This window comes from Indicator indicator, chromosome 2 (assembly GCF_027791375.1).
Source record: "Indicator indicator isolate 239-I01 chromosome 2, UM_Iind_1.1, whole genome shotgun sequence".
In the NCBI taxonomy this organism is placed as follows: domain Eukaryota; kingdom Metazoa; phylum Chordata; class Aves; order Piciformes; family Indicatoridae; genus Indicator; species Indicator indicator.
The window spans coordinates 28,256,796-28,277,343 of record NC_072011.1 but is presented as its reverse complement, the minus strand read 5'-3'; the positions used below and the strand labels follow the sequence as shown (position 1 = coordinate 28,277,343).

At 42.5% G+C, this 20,548-nt stretch overlaps 1 protein-coding gene across 1 annotated transcript in view; it reads left to right on the top strand.

Annotated features, from left to right (window-relative positions):
* The window catches only part of DACT2 (dishevelled binding antagonist of beta catenin 2), a 39,274-nt gene extending 21,551 nt beyond the window's left edge, over nt 1-17,723 (top strand). The window contains 6 exon segments of the mRNA XM_054396709.1: nt 4,860-5,097; nt 5,099-5,219; nt 5,222-5,580; nt 11,116-11,248; nt 12,563-12,850; nt 15,925-17,723. Of these exon segments, the coding sequence (XP_054252684.1) occupies nt 4,860-5,097; nt 5,099-5,219; nt 5,222-5,580; nt 11,116-11,248; nt 12,563-12,850; nt 15,925-17,723 (2,938 nt within the window).
* Nucleotides 17,724-20,548: the final 2,825 nt, after the last annotated feature.

The following is a 20,548-nucleotide window of genomic DNA, read 5'->3' as shown; positions in this document are numbered from 1 at the left end:
TTCTTTCTGAATACTGATGCACTTAACTCTATTTTCTGCCTTAACTCTCAGTCTTCAGTCCCCAGACTCATCCTGGTTACTGTGCATCACTCCTTCTGCCACTTTGATTTCTGGTCCCCACCACCTTCTCCATTCTCTTGAGTGCTGTGCAAAGTCCTGTGCAAAGATTGCTCATATGTCCCCTCAGTTCACCTATCTATCCACATATGTACACATTTTGACATGGCCCAAAATATAGGCTGTTACCCACAAAAACTTTCATAAACTGCATAAATTTGCATAAACTGCAAAGACACAAGAATGAGCACTTTCAGGCTAATCTTGTAACAGTCCTCAGCAAAGTCTCCTCCTTCCCCACTTCCCTGCAGCCCTCACCATTGAGCTGGGAGTGTCACAAGAGAATCAATCTGCAACCCTGTGAAAAATAAACAGACATAATCACAAAAACAGATGGACATCTCCTAATCCCTAGTAGCTGAGGGCAGGATTTCGCTTGTGGGTTTAGAATATTCCTCTTTCTAAAGACTTCCAGAAGTCATCAACTTACTCTCACTTCCTTTTCCTTATCCATTACCATATAATGATAGTTCAAAAAAGTCTTATTTTTCAATTCAGATCAAACTCTCTGAACTCTAAAAAGAGGCCTTCCCACCGATGATTTTGGTTTTTGGTAATTAAAAAATTAATCCTTGAGACATCTGCCCTTAAGAAAAACATTATCAAAGGCAGCTGTTCTGCTAATCAGACAAAATGCTTGGATGATGCTGACTTACAGTCACCTCATGAAGGGACACAAATACTATACATGTGTTGGTATACGGTGATAGCACAGAACTAACACCACCCAGTGTGGGTAACACAAGGGTTTCATCCCCTTTCAGGATATTCTTAAAGGCTGAACTTCACATTCCCAAAACATAGCAGAAAGTTCCATCTCACGTGACAGCAGAATTCTGTACCACTAAGCAGTACCTCAGTTCTTTCACATGAAAGGATATGTTCAGTACACATCTGCTTGCCTATACCACAAACAAGAGAGGTACTGCACCTCGCCTTGAGTAGGATAATGGTTTGTGTTAGGCTTGGCTTAGTCCACGTGTGACTGCTGTGTATCCTTCAACTAAGTTTCTAAACATCTGCCAGATGTCATCAGCTCACAAGATTCCCTTAGGTGGTACATCTCCGAGACAGCCTCAGTGGGACTGATATTAAGAGGTTTGTGGAGCTTCCAGGAACAACTGGACAACACAGAGGACGGAGACGCTGGATGGCAAATTGAGGATGCTGGTGCATGCACTGAGTTTCTGTCATATCAAGATAGTCCTAAAGAGATTTTTCCTCAACTATCGCTACACGTACCAATGTCAGGACAGGCTAAAGACACAAACAAAATACACACAGGCTTCAGCCTGTATGGGGAGATTTTATATCCCTCCACGTTAATTTACAGAAAAACCCTCTGAATTATTCTTCACAATACCTAAGCAAACTGCAATTTACTCTTGAAGTTGTCTGGTATACCAAAGCATTTTGTGTACTCTGGACTTCATCCAAAGCAAATATTCAACTACTTTTTTTTAAACACATCTGGAGGTCAATACAAATCATCCTGCCCTTAGCATTACTCCCACAGAATCTGGCTACTATGCATCCATGAAACAGGGAGTAATTCCTGTGGTCACAAGAATGATTTGGCCCTCACTTTCAAGTCCTACCACAGATTTCCTGTTCAATCCTGCATAAAAGGGTTAACCTCTTTGTACATCTCCATCTGCCAAACAGGGTAAATAACACCTGCCTCCTTTCTGGTAGATTATGAATCTCCTAGGGCATGTCTCTACCACAGGTGCAGGCACACCCAAGCTGGCTCTACATGAGGAGCACTAATTGTGTTCCTCATTTTTGTAGGGATTCAAGTTAAAATGCCCAATATTCAATTTACCAAAGTGTTGAGCACGTAGAACTGTAACTGAAGTCAAAAGGAACTCTGCTTGGAACAATAAAAAAGGTATATATTAAATGTAGAATAGTAAGTACACTGAAAAATCAGGCCAAAAGCATCTCCAATGGGCACCTAAAATTAGTGAACACCTCTGAACTAAAACAGTGCCTCAGGTACCCCCTCTAGAAAACAAAACCAACTTTATACCTTTTTGGATGATGTAAAGACATTATTCATTCCAAACATAAGTCACTTAAAAGCTAGAATGCTATGTACATTTTTTGAAAGCAAAAGGAAATTCCATCAGCAGTGCACAGCTTAAATGATCTGCAATCTGTAAAAAAGGCAAGGGATGGAGCATGAGGATACAGGATATTGAGTAGTTGCCCACTGATTACCCATCATTCCTTCTATACATTTATTGAGGAACAGACCTGTACAACATCACTGTGCAATCACATCACACAAATCAGGACCTAAAATAAGGTTATGGAGACAAACTGTTTTATTTCACACTTTTTTGATGTCTGATTTTGCAATCATGTAATTCCTTTACTACAGCTTTTTCATAAAATTTCATTTACCTCAGAATCCATAGGTGAAAAATAGAAATCTTACTCCAATTATTTTATAAAGCAAGAACAATTTATTTGAAATTACTAGAATTAAAGTAACATATGTGAAAAGCCAAACTTTTTGGCTCCTGAAAACTGCAAGATATATTTCAGCATTTGGATTCAGTATGCTAAAGCATGCAGGAAAATGGGGTGTTACCTCCAGATTGCTCCTTTTTATCTAAGTCATTCTTCTCTATCAGTCATTAAGAATAACAGAATTTTTATAAGCCCCTACCATGAAGCTTTCACCTTTACTGCTACCATTCTTCTACATAATCACATAGTTTTAAATTTGGAGGCGATTCACACCTTTTACTCTCTTCCCCAGAAATAAGATAACACAAGGTACTTTTTCTGAAAAGATTGTGACATGACAAGTGTTCTGAGGAGAAAAAGTAATCACTAAAACAGAGAAGATAATCAGAAAACTAATTAGAATAACTATGCTGCTGCGATATAGTCCATTTGGGATTTAATGTGTGATAAAAAAAGATGAAAGAACAAAGTGCAAGGGATAACAGTTCTTTGTAAAGGCAGAAGCAAAAGAAAGAAAAATATGTAACCTTATACTACCTAATTCTCCTAGCAAGTATATACTAACCAGTGTTTGTGTTGGTGACTCGTATTTGGTCATGTTAGAACATGGTTTGAATAAAATAAGGAACTGTGTATAAAAGGAACCGTATATAAAATAAGGAACCGTGAACAAAATAAGGCACTTTTAACAAGTGCCAAGCCAAGTGATTTACAAAAATGCTTCAGCTCCTTATACCTGCAATGGCATTTTGCAAGATTCTTGACACATGCCACACACTAATGGTTCTTTGCCACCCTCCATCCGACAGGTGACAGCATTTCATGCTGGTTTTTGTCAGCGCCTTCAAGAGCATCTCAGTTTGAACTCAGTTTTTCTTTCCGTCTTGTAGATGAAGAGTTCAGTCATCCTGGCACTGAGACATTGCTCTGCACATAGAAGTTCAGTGAGATGAATGGGGAAGGGTAAAGAGCAGAGACATTCATTAAAGAAACAAACACACACAAACACCAAACTATGCTTTAAACTATGTCAAACATGTCATACCTCACACATACTTTAAGCACTCTAATGCAGTGATCATCAGTCATTGCTGTTCTTACAATTTCATCTGTGGCTGGAGAGTAGGACTTCTCCAGACCCCTCTGACAGTTCAACTTTGCAGAGTAAATATTGTTCTCAAATCTCCAAGCTATGTGATGAATGTTGAAAGTGACATGCTGAAAGCAAGGCTTGCTTCTACTGGGACTATCAAACAAGGTGTTGCACAGGACTCAGCGAACAAACACATGAATGATTTGCTCCCCTCCCAGGAGAAGCTAGACTCAAAATTACTGAGTGCTTCTGACATTCCTGCAGCCAGGGACTACTACAGGGGAAGCTAGACTGGCTGCAATCTCAGTGGCAGATACAGTAACCCATACATGCTGTTTAAAGATGGTACTCAAAGAACAAATGACAGAGCAGCTTGTTCCAAATAACCCAACTCATGTATAGCAGCACAAAATGTAGTGGAATTCAAATCAAAGTACACTAACATTTAAAGATCTATCATGGGGTGAACAGAAGATTACCATGAATAGATGGGTTGTGTGTGTGTAACTCTGGTTCATGGAGAACAATACACCCTTCCTGAAACTATTTCAGTCTCTTTTGAGTGTGGAACACAGAGATCTGAGAGATCTGGCAGATCCAAGTGCCTCCTATTTTCAGTGTAGACACCAGAATACTGTTCTCTTGTAGCATGTGTTCACTAGACCCTTGGTATCAGGGCATCTTCTCTCCCTCTGAATCACCCCAGACTACATACACTGGCTTTGTTACCTGCTAAACAACTCCTTCATAAAGAGCTGCAGCTTCCTGCCTTGGTACCTTTAAACAGACATTCCTTGGTAGCCAGTTTTGGTTAGACCATAGCCTTCGATCTCCGTTACAGTTGTGTCCCATTTATAGTAAATTCTGAGCCATTCAAATTATTACTGGGTAGACTGAGCCACACGTCGACCTCACAAAGCAGGTGTCTACCTTGCTTCCAAAGTGACAATCGACAATTCAGTGCCAGAAAGCACACTTCTGTGATTAGATCCCAGTTAGGTTGGTTACGGAGAGAAAGAGGAGGACTGCCAGGTCTGTGCCTGTCAGGAACACCAACAAAGCGAGGAAAAGATGGAGTTAGAAGCGCCACGGTTTTGTGAGGGGAACGTTACATCTGCGAGAGCTCAGCGCACTATATCCCCGCAACATTTCATTTTGCATGCGCCTGCAGCACGACGACGGAGATAGGTCCTGTGTTCGCAGCATCCCCTCGGCTCATTCGCGGCCGGAACGGGCACCCTAGACCCGACACAGCGGGCTGCCTCGTCGGCCGCAATCCACGCCGGCAGCGGGCGGGCAGCCGGCAAGCACCCGCTTCGCCTCCGGGGCGGGGTGCGAGCGAGTGTTGCCCTCGGGGCGGGCAGGGGCCGCCCCCGCGCGGGCACTGGCTCTGCTCCGCGCGTATCCACCCCGAGAGGTGGCCCCAGCGCAGCCCTCAGCCGGAGCCGCAGCGCTCTTGCCTTCCCTCCCTCTCCCGCCCCCGTCCCCACCTCTTCTCCAAAACTGCAGGAGCTGCTGCAGCCCTGCTTCACTCCGGTGCCAGCAGCAGAGGGGGGCTGGCAGCCTTTGACACAGGCACGGCCCAGGGCGGGAGCAGCCCCGCCGCCCCCCCGCTGCCCCATTGCCATGGCCAGTGTCGCGGCCCAGCTTTGACGATGTTGCTGGGCACCCCGCGGCCGGGCGGCTGGGATCGCGGCCGAGTGGGTGAGAGGCTGCAGGCGGCCCTGGCTGGTCTCCAGGAGCTCCAGGTGCTGCGGGAGAAGCAGCGGGAGCTGGTGCGGGCCGCCCTGGCCATGCCGCAACGGCCGGCGGGCGGAGCAGACCAGCCCCTGGCCGCCCAGAGCAAGGAGCACCGGCTGGAGTCCACTCTCACCGCCCTGAAGGAGCAGCTGGTAAGAGACGAGACGCCCCGCTGTCCCCGGGGCCCGTTTCCCGCCTGCAGGGGCCCTGTGGGGCCGCGGTGCTGAGAGAGGGCGCGTGGAGAGGGACGCCGGCAGGCCGCTCCGCACCGGGCTGCCTGACACCCAGCCGCCCTTCGGGAGTCGCCGGCGCCGTTTCGGGGCCGACAGCAGGCAGTGAGCTGCAGCTGCTGCCGCGGACCGCTCCTCCCGGCTCACCAGCGGCTGTTCGCAGCTGTTGTAACGGGTCGCTGTGTCTCACGCACAGCTCACCTGAACGCGTCTTACCGATCCGAAATGCCAAGTGTTGGTAGAGGGCTCTGTGCCAGGCACAGCGTGGAGAAGTTGTTACCCGGCACTGCTCATTCTTCGGAGCCGGGGAGTAGGGAATGATTAACTTAAGTAATACATGTATCACGCTTGTGAGCGCTCACCCCTTAATTGCAGTAGCCTTTTGAATAAGAGATCAAAAGATACTCGGAGTGAGATACGCATAAATAGACTAAACGCCCGGGGCGTAGGTGTGAGCGTGCTTGCTCACGCACATAGGTGTGCCCGTACCTATGTGTGCCTAGAGCTACGTGTGCCCGCACATTTGTGTGCCAATGCGAGTTAGTCCGCCAGGAAGGGGGCTGTGCGACAGGAATACTTTGTCCTTGCCACAGATTGCATGATGGAAAGGAATAGTAGCAGAGTGCCAGGTCTTGTATTTGAAGTGTTAAAGTAGCTGCTTGCACATGTTTTTTGTGAAAGAGAAAAAAATTCTGAATTGCCAATGAAATGAGTTTTGTAGATGAGACAACTGCTTTAATCTCTAGGATGGACAATTACACACTTCAGTAAGTTCAGACTTAATTCAGAGCCCTTTCCCTGTATTGGCTAAGGCTTGGCTCTCAGTTATCAATCAGGTGTGAAAAGAGCACAGTTATTCACTCCCTGTAGGCAGCTTTATCAGGTAGCATCTCAGAATAAAATTGGCTTTAGCCTTCAGGGAAACCCAGCCACCACATGTGAAAACACAGCAGCAAGCATATCGTGATTAAAGTAAAAAAATCCAGGATGAGTGAACTGCCAACCACTTGATTACCTGTCATTGATAATTTTAACTTGGCCCTACTTTATTTCTTTCTTTTTTTTTTCTTTTTAGCTAAGGAAAAGAATAGAAGGCCTCTTTGGGGCTGCTAGATTAACAGAAACACCCAGTGACCTCTGACCACAGTGACTGCTTTTTTTTCATATGAGCAGTTGTGCTTTAATTGCTCCTTTGTTTATATGTTTATCAAATAAAATATGGAAATAGAAGATTAGCTTGTCAGGCCTTTACTGGCACATCACAAGTCTTTTTTAGGATCGTGGGAGAAAGTAGTGATTAAGAGGCAAAAAAAAAATGTCTTTTATTGCTGCCCTAAAATGCAGGAGTCAGGAGGAGGAGAATAACGCAGTGCACTGCTGGAGTGGGATGGATTTCACCAGTAGGTGCCAGTGCAATTACAGGAAACATGTCTTCTAGGGGTGCCTGAGAAGGAAGCGTTTGTAAAGCTCAAGAAGGATGAGTCAGGGCAATATAAATCTAGGGCCAGGTTCTTCAGCAAAACTGCAGTTGTGCAAATGCTTGAAGTAGTGATTCTTCCAATACTGTCCATGGATGCTGGAAGCTTTTCAGGTTGGCATACCTGCTACCTTTACTGGATTTTTCCCCTGTAAATTGCAGACATGTATGTGAGTAGAGGTGTACAACTCAAAGCTGCTTAATAGAAAAGTAAACCCAATTGAAAAGAGGGTTTTAATAGTCCTCTTATAAGTAGTCCACAGATCCTAGAAACTCCACAACCAGTGGCTGAGAGCTGTTTCTTGATGACTCATGAGCAGCATGTTGCACTCAAAAACCCTTGGGAATGCCATTTGTGATCATAGAAAATCATGTAAAAAACAAAAACAACAGCAAATGCAAGGCACACATTGCTCAGGGAGTATTACGTCTTCATTGTTGTTCTTGGCCCACGGCCAATAAAGTATGTAATCACCACTCTGTAAACTTTCAGATTGAGAAACCCATTAACAACTTAAATGCAGCTTTGCCTTGCAATATATCTTGATCCAAGTTTCAAGTAGGGCTGTAGCCCAGGGCTTTAGCTTGGTCATGACTTAATTCATTAAAAAAATTTAGTCCTTGCAACATGAAAAGGGAAAGCTGGGTCAAGGCATCTCAGCAATGGAAACAAGGCAGATAAAGAGTCAAGCCAGGCTACTCCTATAATGTTAAGGTGAGAAACAGAAGAGGACAGGCAATACTCTTAAGGAGTCAGGTGCCATTGTCTGCAATGGGTGGAGCAGAGCTATCAAATGCCGTAGGGACCATGTGTGAATGCCATTCCAGTATCCTAGTCTCTTTGCCAAGAATAGGTACCAGCAACAGCCAACAGCTGGCCTCTCCAGTAGTCTCATGTAGGCACTAGGGCTGCAGGCTTTCTGCTGCCCCTGGCAGTCATGTCCATTTTTGTTACAGCCAGTGTCTGTCAGCTGCAAGTTACAGTGCAGACAGAATGAACTTTCTATATCAGAAGAGAAGCAGAGTTAAATGGTACTGCAAGTGATCCTAAAGGTGCTAAATTAGTCTCTTGACTGAACTGTATCATGGTGACGTAGAGGAAAAAGTAGAGACACAAAGTCAGGCTAAAACAAAGAAAGAAATGACACTTTCACTGTCAAAGTAGTTGGATATCTAAGGCTGCAGCTGTATTTTCTCAGTTGTTTCCTCAGATAACATAATTATAAAAATTAGTTAATTTGATTTGAATCTGATTATGCTGGTTTGCAAGCTTTCAGGTGGCTTATGATGTTACCAAAATGTGAGAAGGGACACAAGGGGTGAATAGATTTAAGGTGTGCAAAACTAGGTATGACTCATGCCATTTTTTGTCCATTCCAAAATACATTTGGATTAATGAAGTTGTTCAGGTGCTAATCTACAACCAATAGATGTCAACCAGCCCTTTAGCTGAGGAGAGTAATAGCTTAGAAGAGTAGTTAGTCATGAATCGTGAGTTTTAGAATCGTAAAATTGTTAGGTTTGGAAGGGACCTCAAGGATCATCTAGTTCCAACCCCCCTGCCATGGGCAGGGGTACTTCACATAAGATCAGGTGCTTTGATTTGGGGTGCCAAATTGTGTTGACTGAAAGCAACCTACTTTTTGGAGAGTATTCTTCCTTCTGGAAAAAGAGTGGTATACTGATGCCTCAGATTTGGCTCCCTAAAACCATAGACAATCAAGTTGATTTGGAAAGTTTGTTTCCAGTATTGTACAGTGTACAGAAGTCTTCACAGCTGCATTGCCCAAAGCAAACAGATGGTTTCACCTACAAGTTTTTGTCTCATGTAAAATTCATGTTGTGAACTGAGAAAGCGTGTTTATGGTTTATTGTTCTAAGTGCTCCTTAGGTAATTATTAAAATGATAACAACTTTAAACAAACACGCAGGAAAAGTCATCTTTTTCCAAATGAGGAATATTTCTCATCTTTGACCTTTGACTTTGTCAAAGTTATGAGGTCTACTGGAAACATGAAAACCCAATGGTTTGAGACACCATAAAAGGGTTAAAAAGATAATGTAAATTGTGTGTGTGTTGCTTAAAATGCTGTGAAAGCACAGACAGAACCTAGAGGTATAATAAATAATCTTTGAATACCTGAGAGCCTTGTGGCCTCTCTGTCATTAATCAGAAACCACAGACTGAGGGATTGGCTGGCGAAACATTAATCATTAAGCAATTAATTCCAGCCATGAAAACAAAACCTTGTGATTTCCTGAATAGATGGAAGGAGGCAAAGTATGTTTTTCCTTTTTCACCATAAAGAAATTGAAGACGTACAGAGGAAATCATACATGCATCATTCAGATAGGAAGAAAATCTCATTTGTTGTCTAGGTCTTCCTTTTGTTTATATGGAACGTGATGTGCAACACTAATAAAAAGAAGTTTTGTTTCTTGTGTCTTCTATGTTCCTCTATTTCTACTCAGCAGCATTGCCAGCTGTAACAGTTGTCTTGTGAGACTCAAGACATCTATATTTTTTCTGTTTTTCTTGAATCACAGTTTCTAATCATGTACCGATTACCTTAGGATCTTGGTTTAGTTTTCATCACTTTTAGTATTTATAGCCGTGGAGAAACCTAGAAATGCAGATATTAAATCTAAATAACCCAAACACAAGGAAGGTTGAGTTGAAAATGTATACATACTGATTTTGGTCTTTTGCACATCATTTAGTTTCGCAGATACTTTAATTAGTTCAAGGGACCTAGATTATAATTTTTCATATTTGATGCTGGAAATGCTGCTACAACTGCCACTTATATTTTTAAATCTGAAACATACACATAAAGAAGAATCTTAGTCATGTTTTTCTCGCCGTGACTAAGTGGGAACCCAGCCCCTCAGTGGCTATGCACACAACTTTACAGCCAGCTTCAACTTTCTCTGAAGTGCAGTTGGATGGATTGTGAGGTGTGATATAATTAGAAGCTGCCTAAATAGAGACTAGGCCTGGATAATTCGCCAAGTACCATATGAGAAGTTTGTGGTAGAAACCAACTATGGTTCTTTGGCTGGTACCTAACACTTAACCATCTGCTTCACTAAGCTGATGGGATAAATACTGGGGGAACAACTGCAGGAGCTGTTACCTCAAATCAGCCTGATCACTAATTGCAGTAGGCAAAGGACTTTGTTTCTGGCTTCTGAAGTACTCCTCAGAAGCTTGAAACACCATTCATTTTAAGTATAGTAATTTTCACAACAGCATTCAGATGCCACCTTCTTGCATAAAATGTGTGAAAGTATCTAACCACAAAACATGCAAAGAAAACTTTAGCAAAAATAGATGTCACAATTCATGACATAAGCCCTTTCAGCTATAATGACATGTCATCAAACCAGGGGTTTTACAGAAACTGGCACAGTCGTTACATAGCTTTACATACAGCGGTTTCTTTTCATCAGGTGGCATCACAGAGTTCATACAGACAATCCATAATGTTTCTGTCATCTTCTGCTCAGAGACAGTGTATGGCAACACACAGTGCATATGTTAATACAGGAATTAGTTAAAAGATTGCCATCCTCTTTAGAGATACAGTTTGTGCCACAGGTGTTGCAAAACCCCAAAGGTTAAAATAAGCATATTCACAGCCTCACAAAACGCATTGGGTCAGAAGGGACCTTTGAAGATCATCTTGTCCTATTCCCTTGCACTGAGCATGGACATTTCCAACTAGATCAGTATGAAAAGCTTTGAGAACATGTTCAGCTGGGCAAGAGACAATATATACTGAGAAACATAGTATTTCATACTTGTTCTTCATGTCAGCCTGATTACCAAAAGCCAGTTGCAACAGTCCCTAGCTAAGCAAAATATTTCACAAGAGCAAAACTGTCCAGCACAGATGGCCTGAATTCATACACTGTCACTGAGATTCTAACTGTGATTATTCTTAATTTCCTTCTTTTTCCCTCGACTTGTAAATTAGTCTCGTTTGAGGAGACAGGATGTCGGCTTGAAAAGCCACCTGGATCAGCTAGACCAGCGAATAAGTGAGCTGAAATTGGACGTCAGTAAGACCTCTAGTGAATACTTGGATACTGACAGCCGACCCAGCTCAGGTAATATTCACTTGGTCATTTATTCACAGGGCTGTGGTGCTAGGAGAACTGAAAAGTATCAACTGCTAAGCAAAAATCTGTATTGTTTGGCCAGAAATGGCGCCCCATGGCTGAGGTAGAGAATCATCCTCTGGCACAAAACAAACTCACAGAACTGGTGAGAATTTTCTTGCAAAATTGCTTATTTAACTCAAAGAGTACTTTTTGTTGTGTGGCTTTGTTTGTTTTGTCCTTTTTTTTTTCAATTTTAAAGTAGACATTTTCACCACAAATGAAAGGAGGAGATAGAATTACCTTCTGCAGTGCAGAATGACCATTGGCAAAGTGGCTAGAGGACTTAGTAGATGTGAAGGAGACCAACGGCCATGTCATTGCTCTTCTTGAATCCCAGAAGGATCCTGAGGCTTTGAAAATCACTACCACTGCAGTGCTCTGGCCAAATGGATGTTTGATCATTATATAAAAACGAAACAGGTCTACTAGAGATGCTGAGAAAAAGTAGTTTGCTTACTAAAGCTCTCATGGACAGAAAGAGATTTGAGTTTCAAATGTCTGGTTTGATTCACTGAGAGAGCTGTGCTGCAGACTTTTATAGTCAGGATGTGTGTTAAAACCAGTTATCTAATCTGGGACGATGGGAATACTTTTTAAACAGAATTTTGAAATGCCTGTAGTCTTCAGTGAAATGAGGAAATTTATTTTTTATTTATTTACAGCATACGGATTTGAAGCCTGGTACTTACAGTGGGCATAAAAAGTGCAAGTTCATGTTGAGTGTTTAAGTTCAGGAGCTGAAGTTCTGTAATTAATTGGCAATGATAGCAAGACCTGGAGAGGGAAGAGAGCATCCATTCTGTGCCCATATATATTCCAGCTATCATAGACTTGGCATCTCTGATCACAGACCAGTTTTATTTTACTTTACCATCCAAGCTATGCTTGTATGCACCTAGTACAAGTTACAACAGTGTAAGATGGTCCTATTTTACACCAGTTGCTTAATACTCCCCAAAGACATTCTCCAGTGAAGAACTGGGTGTGATGATGCTGCACTTCACCCTATCCCACCCTCAGAACTAAGCATGCATGTGCTTGCCAAGCTGGCTTGGGCCCTAAATAAATAAGCAGAAGCCCAATAAAAAGATGGTTGAATTAGAGTATATCTCTTCTGAAGCTACCCAAATAAATGATTCTAAATTTAGGCCTGTGGCACATAGCAAATGAAGATTTATTTTTATTCTTTGCATTTTTCTTCTACAGAGCATGTTCAGTTACTGTAAATAAGAAATATCTTCCTATTTGTTTTAACTGCAGGCTTCTATGACCTGAGTGATGGTGGTTCTTGCTCACTCTCCAATTCTTGTACCTCTGTGTACAGTGAGTCCATCTCCTCCTCCCACACCAGTCTCTTGCCCAGCTCTCAACACTCTAAAGCAAGGCTCAGTGTGTTTGATTATCGACCCAAGTCTGCAGATGAAACTACTGTGCACACCAGCAGCTTCCAACAGCAGGGAACCTGTGTCAGCAATGGATGCCGAATTACACCTAGCACAGACATTTCTGGGACTCCTGCCAGGTCCCGACCGAGGCCAGTTTCCACAGGTAATCGACTGCAGGACTGGATACTCATTCCAGAGAAGGGCAGAATCCTGGTTATTACTTGTAGGACCTAGTATACCACTATATAATCAATACAGAGCACTTACTTTCAGTACACAAATTGAAAATTAATTGAAGAGCCAAACCATTTGCAGTCCAACTTTTGCTTCTGTCCATACTCAGATGCTTTTAAACAGTAACAAATATAAGGACACGTGTTTAAAGATGGAAAAATATTTCAGTGCATAAGAAAAAATTGTAAAATTAATGTTAAGATACAGTTTTAATCTACCTTCTTGTGAAATCAGAAAAATTGCAGTATTTGAAATACTTTGTGTGAAGGTGCAGGGATGTATGAAAAAAATAAGGTGGATTGTAAATTAGAGGTGGTGTATTTTACTGAGAAGAATTTTATAGATATCTAAGCAGAAAGAGACACAGTGCCTGTTTTCTCAATCTGTTGTAAGATTAGTATGATACTTATGTTGGTTTTTTTTTTATAACTCACTATGAACAGTTACAGATAACAGACACAAAAGCTAACTGAATATGTAGGAACCAGTCGTGAGCCCTGCAGTGGATCAACCATGAATTTGCATCATACCTTTTGGCAAAACAGACAAATCCATTCATACCCATCTGTGAAGTAACACCATATCACTACATATTTTGTGTCCTTTCATGGCCATGTGTTAGTGCACTTCATATGGTGACCCAACCAAATGTGTGACAGTTCCATTATAGGAACAGGGAAGCCATAGTGAACATCATTTCAAGTACGATGTCACTCTAGAGTCAGTCTCTCAATTTTTTTGACCTGAGATAGCTCAGGTTTGCTTGGAGCTAAAGCAAAGACCACCTATTCTGCATCTGTGTTTCAGACACACATAAAACAATGGTGGTAAATGGTGGCATAAAACCAAAGTCTTCTCAAGGCCTCTCATGGGCTAGGGATGGAGCTGAGCTTAGTGATCTGTGGCTTCCACGTTCAGATTACAGACTTACTGTTCTATCGGAAACTTTCCTGCCTTGCAACATTTTGCTAAGACCCCAAGGGCTTTATGGCTTTTTGGATATATAGACTAGCAGAAAAAGGGATAGCTGATGCTAAGTAGGAGTGTGGGAGTGAGGCTACAGACCTCCTTCAGCCCTTTCTTTTTCTACCACCACCTCTTTCCTTCCAGGCTGCAACCAAAGATTTTAGTAGTAGCCTAGAGGTGGGTGTATTCGTGAAGAAACAATTCTTACAAAGTTAACCATATTACAGGGATCAAGGCAAGATGGTACTTCAGAAAAGCATCATTTGGAGAGAGGAAGAAAATTCTCTTTCCTATTCCTTAGCTTGTCACCATAGTTAACTGCAGGTACAAACTACTTGCCTTTTCATTTAGTAGAAAGCAGAAAGCTTGCTGAGACACCACAAGCACAGCATTCTTTTGACCTCTCCTAGTTTGCACAAGAGAGTATCTGTACACACTACCAATAACTTCCTAAGGAATTTTCATTATGAAAACATGTTGTTTGAAAAATCATCATCTTAACTTTTGCTGTACAGGTTGGTAGGTGCCTTAGATAGGACGTTTGAAGTCTTTCAGAAGCTTTTCTCACATGACAGAAATAATCACTGTTAGTGAAGTATGTGAACTATGATTTGGTGTTTGGGTTTCCTGGTAGTATGAAGCAGCCAGGAAATCAGTTGAGGATTTGTTGGCATTGAAGTCTGCACTGTTGTATAGAGAAATGCAAGCTAACTGCAGATGCTTCCAGTGTTCTTGGCACCAGAGGTAGCACGGTACCATAGTGCTCTCTTGGATGACTTGTCTGGATGGAACAGCCTTGCTTCACATAAGAACACAGCATGTCCTCCCAGGACATGCTCCCACGAGAAAGGTGCAGTGGTGAAGTGAACTTGCAGCAACCTTGACAGTACTCCAGAATTTAAGGGATCTGAGTTGGTGGCCATAAATGTTGTCTTCAGGAGCTGAGCCTCCTCTCTGCCTGAGTAGTTACCCCAGATATTTTTCTCTGTCGAAGTCAAGGTTCTTCTACAGCTTTGAGGTTGACTGATAGGAAAACCCACACATAGCATTATGGTATTCCCAATCTTCTGCCTTTTGAGAAAACCTCTGAATATTTCTTTCTGGAGTTAAATACTTGTAAGAAGTCACTTGCTGGAGAAAAGCATGAGACTGGTAATGTAGTTAGCAAATTAACTCAGAGATCCAGTAAGGACATTTCATTGGATTTGGGGTTAAAGAAAAGTACAGTCATCAGGTCGCTCATGGAACACATGAATCTTAATGTATCTCCTGTGCATTGAGTGCTTATGTTTATTAGTGTCTTACTAAAGCAAAATGTAAAAGAGTAAAACAACTGCAGCTTCCAGCATTTAAAAGGTTAAGATACACTATAACCAAGTATCTGCTTAAATCCTCCTAAAACAGCTGATTGAGTATTATAGACTTTTGCAAGACATCTGATATAAAAGAGTTGAAGGAAAAACTGGAATCCAAATTTAAGTACTTAAAAAAAATTTACCATAAACTCTACATGCTGGGAATTCCATGAATTTCTGAGTTATAGTCATGTATCCAGAAGAATTTTTTACCCTATCCTGAGGGGAAAGTGTTCAAAAACTCTGTCTGTGGCATTGGATAATTTTGCATGCCATTCAGCTTCAGGCTTTCTGGTTGTTGGATTTATTATTTGTCTCTGCAAAGAATTAAAAATAATCCCTTATTTTGTTTAGTTGTTTGGGTTCCTGTTAGTCTGTGATGCTCTAGAACAATTTTTTTATATACACAGATTCATTTTCGTTCAGGTAGTACCATTTACATGTACTGCAAAGGCATGAATTTTATTGTTGTATTAAAAGGCATTCTAATCTTTGTTATACTCAGGTGAATAAAAGCCTTAAAGTAATTAAGTGATCTTGGAGGACTGAAACAATTTTCTTCATTCGTGTGACTGATTTTAGTAAAAGCTAGCACATCTCTGAAATGGCAGCTTTAGCATAAGAAGTTTGACTGTAATTGTCTGTGATTTAATTGGGTTATTTATTTTCATCCTCTGTATAGGTGACTTGGAAAGACTTGTTCCATCAGACAAAAGATTTCTGAAAGAGGCAGAGCCCAAATCTGTGTTGCCTCTGTACCATGATGGAGACATGCACTTGCTCATCATGGACCCCAAATTCCAGAATGACTTAGTCTCCAAGAATGGTGTTGATGTATATCCTTATCCAAGCCCCCTCCATGCAGTAGCTTTACAAAGTCCCCTTTTCTCCCTGGTGGGGACACTGCCAGAAGCAGACCTCCAAGCTCCTCCCAGCAAACCCATGCCTAGTGCGACTGGTCCCAGCTTAATTAGGACTAGGCCAACCACTGAGGCCAAGCCAGGGGGCTACATCAATAAATTGCTGCAGCTGACAAGATGCAAAGGGAACAATCGGGCCGATGCCAGTGAGTGGATTTCAACAAAGAGCCAGGCAGCCACAATGCACCAGAGACTCATTATAACCCCCAGCACCGGTGGAGTGAAAATTAACAGCAGCAGTAGCCAGCTGGAAAAACAAGTGAGTTCTCTGGAAAGTAACAAAGCTGAAGAGAAGCTGCAGAGAGAGGTGCTGGAGGGGGAATGTGCCAAGCAACAGGAGATCATGCACTGTGTGAATGAAGAGCAGCCATCCACTTGGCCTGACACAGACCCATCAGCTGTGAATAGTTGTTATCCTGCCAACTCAGCATCAAGGGGCTCTCCTTTGGCAGAAGCAACAGAGAGCAGCATGGAGCGCAGTTCATCCAGCTCACAGCTGTGCCAGGAAGACTCCAGCCTGGGCAATTGGAACACTAAAGCCAACCCACCCAGAAAGCATCCTCTCAAACGGTCTGGCAGTACCAAATTGGCTAATCCTGGGGCTCATGAGCGAGCGGCACGAAGTGAGTTTGTTCATGCTCAGTTCGTCCCTGCAGAATCGCACCAAGTCCGGGTCAAGTTTGCCAACTCCAAAACAAAGGCAGTGAAGATAAAGAGACGTAACAGTGAAAAGGCATTACGGCCTGGGAAGCAAACATTTTTCATGGAGAAGGTCAGAGGGTCCCATGGGGCTGCCAGGCTGCCTGCTGAGTGGAATCAACCCCAAAGACCACATGGAACCAAGAGCCTTGTAAGGAGGCCTTCATATTCCGGTGATGTGACTGGCAGGTCATGCTCAGAGTCTAGCCTGTTCCCTGTGCAGGTCAGGCTCCCCACTGTGTCATCCAGGCCAGAGATCTGCAAAGGTTCTGCCAATGCACTGTATTCCCTCGAAGTAGCTTGTGTAGACTCAGCCAAGAAGAAGCAACAGCGCAAGTGGCAGTCCACAGGAGAGATCTCTGCCAAGGCCCACTTGGCCAGCATCTCTAGTGGATTTGGCCTGGGAGCTCCAAGACAGCCAGCAAGGAGAGCTGGTGTCCTGCGCACTGTCAGTATGAGGGCTCGCTCCAAGAGTCAGCGCCATGGAGCTTATGCGAAAAGCGAATCAGACCACTCAGAGTACTCTGCAGAGTGCGCTTCCCTCTTTCACTCCACCATTGCAGAAACCAGCGAAGGGGAGGTCAGTGATTTCACAACTAACCGTTTCGGTGACAGTGAGTCCAGTGAAAGTGATTCAGATGGCAGCAGTAACAGTAGCAGCCTTGCCCTGGACGATGATGAAGGGGATGAAAGTGAGCTGATTTGGACTGAAGGTTCTGTCAGGCAATCAGGGACTGTCCAGGCCTCTTCCAAGCCTCTTCCTCCAGTGCCCAAAATCTGTCGCATCAAAGCTTCAAAGGCACTAAAGAAGAAGATTAGGAGATTCCAGCCTGCCTCTCTGAAGGTCATGACCATGGTTTAAGGGACAGCAAACATCTGTGGGGGGACTTCAGCTCTCACACTGTTACACTTACTGAGACATCCTGTTGGGTCTCATTTGCAAAACAAGAGGACTTGCTTAAAGGAACTGTGAATAATCCCTGAATCAACACAGGAGATTTTGTTTGTTAATGCCCGGATATAAATGTTGCTGTATCCAATTTCCTCTTTTGCCATTTATTCTGTAAATATGTATTTGTGTATATCGTGTAATGCCTTTTTTTACTATGCAGAAGGGTCGCCATGCTGAAAATGAAAACAAACTCTGACATAAGATTTTACAGGCAAGCTTTTGATAGTTTGTTTACCGTATGCACGCACAGAATCAGTCCCAGACACAAAGGCTTCCCAAGAAGAGGGGCCTTTCCCAACCAATATTTGGTAGCATCTCTCCGTCTTGTGAGGAATGTTTTGCAGTCTGAAGTCTGCATTAACCATCCAGCTGTCAACTGTGCTAGTATGGAAAAGCTCTCCCTACTCTTCGTAGCTTTACCATCCTGTATCTCAGCTCTCCCTACTCTTCGTAGTTTTACCATCCTGTATCTCTCCAAAACATCAGGAGTCTGTTCTTCCATAAAAGCATACTATGTTTAATCAAGAAGGCAAATTTATTTGTGAATGAGAACAAGGCTTCAGTTTGTTTCCTGTTTTCAAAATTTCAAGTGTAGTGTTTTTATTCAAGCCCCCTCTTTATGATGTTCATTTGTTGAATGGGTGAAAGAACACGAGAGCTCAGTGCCACAATGTGAATAGCTGGGACTGAAATTACAGCTTTGAGATTACAAACTCAATAAATACTATTTAATGTACTTTTGAAAATTATGCTTGTCTGACTCCGTCTAAAGAACTTTATTCTGAACTATAGTATCAGGAATGCAAAGGACCTTTCTTTAATGAAACAGGTGCGTGTTTTCATGATCACTGTGCAGATGGTTCTTTAGTTTTCCGAGGGTTGCTATAGCTAAGCCAGACGCAGTTTCCTTTCAGCCTCTACCTTAGGAAGCCTGCTTCAACACCTGCTTCTAAGTGAGTGAATTTATAAACAGTATTTGTATTGAGGACAGGGTAGTGTTTAAGTGACTCACTTAAATTGTTGCAATTTTGTCACAAGAGAATTTAAAATGCGCTCATAATGTGTGTTGAATACATTTGAGAGTGCCTTTGTGAAGCTTTGAACTGGTCGCTAAACTGACAAAGTGATTTTTTGTGTTCAGACATGCAGTCCTAATTCTTTCCTTTGAGCACAACAACCTGGAAACTTAACTGAAGTTCACCGTGTGTTTACCAAAGAGCAGGTATTATCCTACCCTGTTTCAGTGCCCAATCTGAATACATTCCCGGCCTAGAACATGTAGGCATTACCTCATTCATCAGAGTGTGCTGGGTCTGAAACAAAAGGAAAGTGCTTTGCAGAAACTGGGGTTAAAAGAGTGCTTGTTTACACCAAACATTCACTGGCAAACAGAAGTATTGAAAGACTAAACTTTTAGCCAATGCCTTCTATTCTTTGGAAGCTACATTATGTTTTTAAGCCACTCTATTTTAAAATCAGGTAGAGAATAGCAAAAGTTTCACGAAGTCATTTAATTCAAGTATGCAAGCTAGCACATAACACCATTTTTACTGCAACTAGGAGAATAGTAGGTTTTAGCCTGTGGAACATGTTAAACCTTTTGTAGTGGTCCAAAAACTCTGGGATTTACTCACTCCAGTGGGATTAATGGGAAAATTTCACATGGCTGGTGGTGATTTGTTCAGCAGGTCTAGCAACAGAACAAACAAAATAGTGATTTATACCTTGTTGACTGTATACGCCACAAAAGGATTGTTTTTGCCCCATACACATAAGGTTTCCTTTAGAGTAGTGTGTCAACAGTTACATATGCGCCTTTAATCCACTCCACGGATTTTCTGTATTGGGGTGGGGTTTATTGGTCAGATAGGAATTCTGAGGGTGTTTTTTTCATGTGGGAGGAAATTGCTCCTAACTACAAAACTGCTCTGAGTAAGAGCATTCTGAAATCTGGTAAAAACCACCACCCAGTAGCTCCCTACCTTTTCATCAGAGTAAGCTCAAACAGTAAGTTTGTGGTCCTACAACTCTGTAAATCCTGCTTTAGGGCTGTTAATACTTTGTCAGAAATGTTGCCAGACATAATGAAAGTGCCAATCCAGAATGAACTCACACTGCCAATTCAAATAAAGAAAAATGATGACTTAATTTTGTACTGACAGGTTTTATGCCAGATGAGGTATCACTGCCTCTACAGCTTACACTTTCTGCCAGGTCAGATAATGCCTCCTCCCAGGGCAAGCGTAAAGCCAGCATAAAAACATAAAGCTGGCGCAAATGTTACCATCCTATGCCTTGGCTAATTTGACAGAAATTCCATTGTGTGCCCACCCTTGATCCAAGGTAAACCTTTGGTACTGGATAACAAGAGAACTTGTTAAGTGTTGAGATAAACTGTCTTGGGACCAGAGCTCTGCAGGGAAGAAGTAGGACAGTGCAAAGCAGCCTGGACTGCCATACTGGCACCAAAAATACGATGTAGTTCAGCACACTGGTAAAAATTAGTAAGTTTTGTGGGCAAGTACACTGAGAATTTTGGTAAGAACCGAGCACAAGTGTAACGCCTGTCAATGCTCTGTCTGTCAGAGACTATGGGCTAGCTCTGTTTACAGCAACCAGGAATGCTTGCCTCCTATGCTAACATATCTGGAACATTTAAAAATCCACAGAAAAATACTGTGATGCAACTTTCAGCTCTGTACAAAAATGTCATCATGAGAACAAGGAATACCCAG